General features: G+C 39.8%; 1 protein-coding gene across 1 annotated transcript in view; it reads right to left on the reverse strand.

Moving 5' to 3' along the window:
• LOC102843058 (EGF-like module-containing mucin-like hormone receptor-like 4-like) overlaps window positions 1–9,368 on the reverse strand; it is a 41,937-nt gene that overhangs the window by 29,007 nt on the left and 3,562 nt on the right. Inside the window, exon 2 of the mRNA XM_006896413.1 lies at window positions 4,919–5,026. Within this exon, the coding sequence (XP_006896475.1) occupies window positions 4,919–5,026 (108 nt within the window). The remainder of the gene's footprint in view (window positions 1–4,918; window positions 5,027–9,368) is intronic.

Here is a 9,368-nt window from a genome sequence, read left to right on the forward strand (position 1 = left end):
GGGGGGGGGTTGGGAAGGGAGAAAAGTGCAACAATGAATGAATAGAAATCCAAAGTCTCTGTAAATTTACATTGAAATTAATAATAAATTGAAAAAGAAAAAAAGGAGGGGGAAATATTTGTATTTCTGGAATGAAAAAAAACCCCTCCATATAACTCTCTAGTCTTACCATATCAACAGCAATGATAAACATTTCCCAATGGAAAAAACATGGAAAGCAATGACCATCTACCACTGTTGAGAGCTCACTCAAGTAGTTGTACTTTAAAGCCATCATGGGAAACAGAGCATGCATTAACTTGCCCTTTTTAAGGAAGTGTGCCAAGGGTCTCTGAACCTTATGTGAGTTGTGAAGTACCATGAGTTGGTTCCACCTCCTAGCAGCCCTCTGCATGCGTCTGTTCCATCTTTCCTATAGCTGATGTACCACAATCCACTGTTGCAGCCACCATACCAATACACTGCATTGAGGGTCTTCTTTTTCACCTCACTTTACTTGGTCCAGCCTGATGTCCTTGTCCAGGGACTAGCCCCTCCTGATTATATGCTCAAAGGTATGTGCGATGAAGATTCACCATTCTTCTTCTTCCCAATTGCATTCTTTCTTTTTATTAATTTTAATGAAAATTTACAGAGACTTAGGTTTTCTAGTCATTCATTGTTGCACTTTTCTCCCTGCCCAGCCCCTCACACCCAATTCACTCTTCCCCTTGAAAAGAAAAAAGAAAAATTCTTTCATTTTTATGCAATCCCTCCCCCCAAGTCCATTCCACTATGCAGCCTTCACTCTGGACTTCTGTAATGACAAGAATACCCATTCATATATCCCTCTTAAACAGTTCTCTCCCTCATCTGTTTCAATGCAGTACACATCATTCTTCCCCTCGTTCTCTGTCTTCCCTCAACCCTGATGTCAGTACTGTTTTACAACACCAACCTTATGCAATATTTGTCCTTTTGTGACTGAGATATTTCACTCAGCTTAATGTCCTCCAGGGTCATCCATTTGGCATAATATTTCATGAGTTCCTTGTTTTTCAATGCTGCATAGTATTCCGTTGTGTGAATATACCACAGCTTCTCTATCCATCTGTTTGCTGATGGGCACTTACGTTGTTTCCAACTTTTTGCTATTGTGAACAAAGCAGCAATAGACCTGGGTGTACATATATCTTCTTGGATGTCAGTTCTGGTCTCTTTGGGGTATATTCCCAGTAGTGGAATTGCTGGGTCAAACGGTATCTCTATTTGCAACTTTCTGAGAAAGTGCCATACAGCCTTCCACAGTGTTCACACCAGTTTACACTTCCATCAACAGTGAGTAAGTGTTCCAGTTTCTCCACAACCTCATCAGCATTTGTTGCTTGCTGTTCTGTTAAATTTTTTTATATTCTTACTGGGGTGAGATGATATCTCATAGTGGTTTTGATTTTGAACATTTCTTCATGTGTTTGTTTGCCATCTGAATATCTTCTTTAGTGAAGTGCCAACTGCATTCTTCTTACTCCTGAAGACAATTTTGTTCTCTTGGCAATCTATGGTGTATTCAGTATTCTTTGCCAGTGCCACAATTCACAGCCATAAATTGCTCTTTCTTATCTATTGTACAACTTTCACATGCATATGTTGTTGTCTTTGTTGTTGTTGTTAGGTGCTGTTAAGTGGAGTATGACACAACAACCCTATGTACTATAGATCTGTACCTTATCCTATACTGTAGGTTGACAGAGGAGTATGATAGATCTTAAAATCTTATCATTGTTTTCTGAGCTTTAAAGAGGTCCTTTCCTGTATATGTGCCCAATTCAACACATCAGTTGATTTCCTGACTGCTCCTTCCACAGACACTGTACATCTAAGCAAAATGTAATCTTTGGCAAGTTCAGTCTTATCTCATTTGTCGTGACACTGGTGACTGGTCTAGTTGTGAAGATTGTTTTCCTTGATACTGAGTCTAAGCCCGAAGGAGGAGTGGCATCCACTTCCTAAACAACATGCTTCCGGAAACTCTATGAACTTCGATAAATGTCAGTAGTTATAGAAAGGCTTAGGGCCTTTTGTTCATAGGGTTACTATGAGTTGTGCTTGACTCAAAGGCAGTCAACAACAACAACAACAACAACAAAGGCCATATATAGTCTATGATCTTCATCAGTAAGTACTTCAAGTCTTCAATTTCAGCAAGCAAGGTTGTTTCTTTTGATACTTAGGAAAATTTTAATTTGAGAGAGAGTTTACAAGATCAACTGCTTTTTTAATTCATTCATCATGTTTTGTGATGGTTGGGTTGGGTTTTTTTTTTAGTTTAACTAATACTTTATTATGGTAAATTACTATGCTTCTTATAATAACATTCTTCTTTAAATTTTTTATTGGTTTATATGCAATCATTCATATGTATTATGTTTCATTGATGTACATTATGTTTTAGAAAATCATTTCTGTATTGTATTTTATATAAATACTATTTATTGTTCTATCCCTCTTATCATCCCATCTCTTCAAGTCCTCATTGCATCTTTCCTGTTCCTTATAGCTTGCCTCCAGAAACCCTATGAACCTGGAGAAAGGATGAAAGTCACACACGTAAGTGTTGAGGACTTCGGTTCCTAGAGTCACTATGAGTGGCCTACAACTTGACGGCACTTAACAACACAGAGAGAGACCAGTTGGCCTAGTGGACTGAAAGCAATGCTACCAAGCCAAAAGTGGGTGACTAATCCACGGCCCTAAGACCCGTTTTAAATTGTTGCTGGTCAAACATTCTTCTAGGTTGTATAGCCCTGGTGTGTCCACTTGCTGTACAGAGGTAACCTGTGGTCCTGTGAAGCTGAACGCTGTGACACTGATATGTCAAATGCAATAACGGTTACCCACGGTGGACAGTGTTTGGTGGTGCTCCCTGGTTAAAACAAGCTTGGAAGCAAGAGTGGCATCCGCTTTTTTAAATAGCTTGCCTCCGGAAACCCTATGAACCTGGAGAAAGGATGAAAGTCACACATGCAAGTGTTGAGGACTTTCGTTCATAAAGTCACTATGAGTAGCCTACGACTCGACAGCATTTAACAACAACAACAACAACATGCCTGTTATCATCCCGTCTCTTCAAGTCCTCATTGCATCTTTCCTGTTCCTTCACTCCTCACCAGTTCCCTAACCTCTGCTAGCCTAGTGATTTCCCCCTGCCCTCTTGTTCTGTCCTCATTCTCCCCTTTTGAATATAATGGATATCTTGCTCAGTTATCCTCTTATTTTCATAATAGTGGTCTTATGCGGTGTTTGTGACTTGCGTTATTTCGCTCAGAATAATGCTTTCTAGACTCTTCCGTATTATATAATATTTTACACAATCATTCCTTCTTAGTGCTTTCTTTGTGTGAATGTACCACAATTACTTAAATAATCCAACCCATTTGTTGATGGGAATTTGGGCTGCTTTAATTTTCTCACTATTGTGAATAACATTACTAATTTCCTTGTGATGCATTACTAAGCAGAAGTGGCATCCACTTCCTAAACAACAGCCTCTGGAAACTCTGAACTTTGAGAAATGACAATGATTATAGAAAGGCTTCAGGTCTTTTGTTCATAGGGTTGTTATGAGTCATGCTCAACTCGATGGCAATCAACAACAACAACGTAACAACCTATTACTTGCAGGATGATTGCAGAGTCATACAAGATTTCTAAGCTCAGTTTTTTTGTGGAAACATCAAACTTCCCTCTGAAGTAGTTGAACCATTTTACCACCCCACCAGGAGTGCATGAGAGTTCCAAGTTGAAGAGTTAGCTGTTTTGTTCAACTTTGTTCCTGTTGCTGTGGGAGGTAGTAGTTCAGTGTTGTTCTGACTTCCAGCAATTTTGAACATTTCTTCATGTGTTTGTTAGCCATCCAAATCTCCTCCTTTGAGAAGAGTTTTTTTGTCTTTTGCCCATTTTGTGATTGAGTTATCAGTCTTTTTTGTGTGTGTGTGTGTGTGGAGGCCCTGTAGTAATCTCTAAACTTTAATTATTAGAACCTTGTCTGAAATGTGATTGTTGTTGTCATTGTTGTTATGTGCCATCAAGTCACCTGTGACTCATAGCAACGTTACTAAATGGATGTGGTTTTTTGCCAAGTTATGGGCTTTCTTTTCACACAATTGGAGAAAGTTTTTGCTGTGCCACATTTTGTTCTTTATATAGTTAATTACAATTCCCAAATATTATTGCACTTTTCTCACTTCCTCCTCATAGTTCTCTTCCTGCTTTCCTTGATCTATGGACACGTTCCACATTAGCTCAATGGCGTGCTCCGAGACTTTGCTTTTTTAAGATTTATTCCACAGTATTTTTTAACTCATGTTGTTTAATGCCCTTGCATAGTCATTGTGATAATACATAACAATTAAATCATTAGTAGAATGACTCTTAACTCATTCTATTTTAAGGTATAAAAAAGAAAACAAGCATATGAAAGAGACATTTCACACCCCATGAGATCGAACAAAAACCAAAAGCTTGGACAAAAGACAAGGCTCTTCCTCTAGAGCCAAAAGAGAGAACAACACTTTCTTCAGAGTTGCACCTGAGTTTGAACTTCTTTCCTTCCAACTGTGAGAAAGAGAAAACTTTCTTTCTTAAAACCACTCACTCGGGGAGCTCTGGTGGCCTAGTGGCAAGAAGCTGCACTGCAATCCCAGAGGTGCACGGTTCGAATCCACCAGATGCTCTGCTGGAGAAGGAGGGACAATCTCCTCCTGTACCAGTCAGATCTGATTTGACGGTACACACACACAAAATAATAAAATAAAAATTAAAAAAAAAAACCACTCACTCACAGTATTTCTACTGCGACAGCACTAGAGGGCAGCTACAGTCCATTCCAGTCACCAAGAAATGAGAGTGAACCAGATGCCACGGCGGTCCGTGCACTTACTTGCTGTGGTTTCTTTGAAAACATCAGCACAGTCAATTTCCATTATATTATTTCCAGCTTCCAAAATCATTCTCTTGCTTGTTTTATTGCACTTCTTGGTCTCATAGGCTGGAAACAAAGAAAATTAGTTTTACCTTTTTTTTAAAGCTTTACTTCCTCTCCAGACTAAGACTTCTTTTTTTCCTTTTTTTAAAACACTATTTTATTGTATTTTCTTTAAATTCTTTATTTTAATTGTCATCTTAACAAAAGTTTACAGAAAAATTAGTTTTTCATTCATTCATTGTTGCACATTTGACCCCTCTCTGTCTTCCTTCCCCCTCCCCAAGTTGACTTTTTTCACTAGTTTATTTATGAAAGTCGAATACAAATTCGAACAAATTCTTTTCATTTCCCTCCTCCCATCAAACAGTACAGCCCAACAATGATTAATCCCCTCTTCCCCCTGTACATCCACATTCCTCTACTTGCAGCCTCTCCCACCCCTCCTGGATCCTTATACTCGTTCTACAATAACGGTCTTATACAATATTTATCCTTGAGAAACTGAGTTAGTTCCCTCAGCATAATGCTCTCCAGTCTCTCCCAAGTTAGGTCATAATTTACAAAATCATTGCTCCTGCATGCTGCATAGTATTCCATTGTGTGAATGTGCCATCATTTCTCAATCCATTTGTTTGTGGTTGGACATTTGACTAAGACTTCTTTTTTTTTATTAATTTAGGTTGTTTATTTTTCATTTCAATGAACATCTACAGAGATTTTGGGATTCCATTTATTCATTGTTGCACCCTTCTCCCCGCACAAACCCCTCCCCCCCCCCCCCCCTCCCGTTTGAACTCTTTCTCTCCTCTGGGAGACTTAGTATTGACAGTTCCAACGTTAAGGTAGACAGGCGGCACTGTCTACCCTCAATTGGTCAAAAGGGTCTAAGCAAGACACACTGGCTACAAAGTCCAAGAAGTGAGGAGATGATCATGTTTCGCAGAGCTGACTAAAAAAAGAAAAGAAAGAAAAAGCACCAGTGTTATAGTGAGCTATGGCGGTACAATTCATAGAGAGTTGTTCTGCTAATCCAAAGGTGGCCCTTCTCTAACGGTTCTAATCCAGCAGTCACCCCCAGGACAATTTATTGCCTCTGAAAGCCCACTGGAAGGTCAGCTATGAGTTGGTTCACACTTGGTGGCAGTGACTTTCAATTTGACAGGAACCTTAAATGGTAAGGGTAGAAATAACAGTGTGCATAGAGAGAAGAATTTCTGTTTTAACCTAACCATTTAAAATTAACTTTAAATTATGTGCATTGAGACAGTGACCACAACATGTGGAGGATATTGTGCAGAAGCACAGATAGCGCAGGGTTTCCATCTATTGTTCATAGGGTTATTATGAGTCGACCGGGGAGCAGCTAACAATTTAATTTTTTTAAAAATTAAGTGTGTATCTTCCAACGACGTTGGTATATACAGTCAACTAGGTGTATATCTTCACATTTGAGAAAGAGCCCATTAGCAAACTCTTTGAGCCACATAGACAAGAGATCTAACAAAATAGCACCCTTATAAAATCTTTTAATATTGCAGTCAAAACCATCCTATGGAACAGGTCTGTCATAAGAGTTTACTCAATTCCATTTTACATAACAACAAATATTGGCCAAAGCAAAAACCACAAATAACATCTTTAAATATTTTAATTGAATGTTAATGAAAGCAAAATAAAAGGAAATCAGCTAAACCCCGTCAAAGCAGTGCTTAGATGGAAACATATAGCTCTTATTTATAGCCAAATTTATGTTTCTAAATGCACATGTTACAAAAGCAGAAATAGATCATAATCAGTGATCTAAATTATCATGTCAGGAAGCCAGGAAACAAAAAAACAAATTAAATAAAAAAAGTAGAAGAAAGGAAATAATAAGGAAGAAAAAATCAATATAAAAGTAAAGCAAAGTGAAGTTAAAAACCCAACAAAATCAAAAGTGGCTTCTTGGAAAAATTAGTAGTTAGTAGGGCTCAGGAGATTATTGTAAAGGAAAAGAATTAGAGCTATTTTTCCACTTTCTTTTTAAGTGAAAATATTTAGAACCAGAGTGGATGTTGTTGTTGTTGTTATGTGCAGTCAAGTCACCTGAGATTCATAGTGACCCTATGTATAACAGCCTTAAACTCTGCTCTATCCTGTGCCAACTTTATTGTCTCTGACTCACCTACCCCCATTACCCCAGTCACTGAGGGTCGGCCCCTCCGGTGCTATCCTTCCACCCTCCCAAGCATAATGTCCCTTTCCAAGAACGGGTCCCTCCTTGCAACATGCAAGTATGTCAGACAGAGGCTCAGAATCTTTGCCTTCAAGGAGCAGTCTGGCTTCAGCCTCACTAAGGTGAACCTGTTTGTTCTCTTAGCAGTCCATGGTATATTCAATACTCTTCTCCAGCACCACAGCTCAAAGGCATCAATTCTCCTTCTATCATCCCTAGTCATTGTCCAGATTCTTGATGCATAGCATGTAATTGCAAAGACCATGTCGTGGATCAGGCACACCTTAGTCTCCAGACTGGCATTGTTATTCTTCAGTACTCTAGAGATGTCCCTGACAGCAGACTTTTTCAACACAATTTGTCTTTTGATTTCCTGGCTGCTGGTACCAAGAGTGTTGATTGTGGAGCCAAGCAAATTGCAGCTGTTAACAATTTCAATCTCTTCATCTATCATGATGCTAATAATTGGCTCAGGGTGAGAATCTTTGTTTTCTTGATGTTGAGCTTCGATCCATATTGAAAGCTGTAGTCCTTGACCTTCTGCAGAAAGTGCTTCAGGTCCTCCTCAGTTTCAGCAAACAGGGTTGTGACATCTGCATAACGCAGGATGTTGATGAGTCCTCCTCCAGTCCTGATGACACATTTCTCCTCATGAAGCCCAGCCCCCCAGATGATCGGTTCTGCATGTAGGTTGAAAATGTATGGAGATAGGACACATCTCCGACATAAACCCTTCCCTATTTTTAAACCATGTAATGTTTCCTTGCTCTGTCTAATAACTGCCTTTTGGTCCAAGCATAGGTTTTGCATAAGCACAATCAAGGGTTCTGGGATTCCCATTCTTCCCAGAATTAGTCACAGTTTGCTATGATCCACACAGCCAAATTCCTTTGCATAATTAATGAAACAGATAGACATTGGTCTGGTATTCTCTGCTTCCAGCAGAGATCCATCTAACGTTGTTGTTGAGTGCCGTCGAGTCGCAGGCGACTCATAGCGACCCTATGAAGGAGAGTCCTCGATGCTTGGGTGCCTTTCATCCTCTCTCCAGATTCATAGGGTTTCCGGAGGCAAGCTATTATGGAAGTGGATGCCACTCCTCCTTCCAAACTTGTTTTCATCGGGGAGCTCCCCCCCCCCACTCTCAGTCTGCACTGGGTAGCCAACCATTAACGCATTTGACACATCCATGTCACAGTGTTCAGCCTCACAGCAACCACAAGTGACCGCCGCTGGATGGCAACTTGTACACCAGGGCGATATGACCTAGAGGAATGTCTGAACAAAAACAATGAAAGACTGGCCCGAGGGCCACAAACTAAAAGTCACCCACCTTTGTCTTGGTCACACCGTTTTCTCTTCACTGGGCCAGCTGATCTCTCTCTCTCTCTCTCTCTCTCTCTCTCTTGATGTTATTGTTGTTAAGTGCCATCGAGTCGCAGGCGACTCATAACGACCCTATGAAGGAGAGTCCTCGACACTTGGGTGCTTTTCATCATCTAACATTAGCTATATATAATATCTCTAGTACCACAACCTCTTCTAAATCCAGCCTGCACATCTGGCAGTTCTCTGTTGATGTGTTGTTCCAGTCATTTATGGATAATTTTCAGCAGAATAGGTGGAGCGAGAACACAGGAAAGGAAGGTTCCAGATGAGATGGATTTATACAATAACTGGAACAATGAGGGTAGGTGTATTGAAGTCCATGAGGCATGCTCAGAACAGGGCATGCTTCAGAGCTGTTGTACATAGGGTCGCTATGAGTCTCAGGTGACTTGACGGCACATAGCAACAACAATAATATATATTTTATCTTTTCTTCTCTATTCTTTATATCTACCAATATTTTCCCTTAAGTATAAACCTTTTTTGTTATGATCTCATGCATTACAGATTTTTCATGTTGACATTCTACATGAATAGGTCTGTGATTTCAAAATATAAATGCAAGGAAAAAAACCAGCTTTCTTGAGCTTTCCAACTTTAATTGGTGTACTAGAAAGTGCTCAGGAACATATCCACCATGCTTCCATGGCTGGATAAAAAAGATGTCGTCAGCTTAGTTACACATGGAACTGTTGTTATGTGCCATCAAGACGCTTGCGACTCATAGCGACCCTATGGACAAGAGCCCTAGACGCCGTTCTATCCTGTGCCAACCTTGCCATCTCAAACACACTCATTCCC

The sequence above is a fragment of the Elephantulus edwardii genome, unplaced genomic scaffold (assembly GCF_000299155.1).
Source record: "Elephantulus edwardii isolate Elephantulus edwardi_28Jun2011 unplaced genomic scaffold, EleEdw1.0 scaffold00185, whole genome shotgun sequence".
Lineage (NCBI taxonomy): Eukaryota > Metazoa > Chordata > Mammalia > Macroscelidea > Macroscelididae > Elephantulus > Elephantulus edwardii.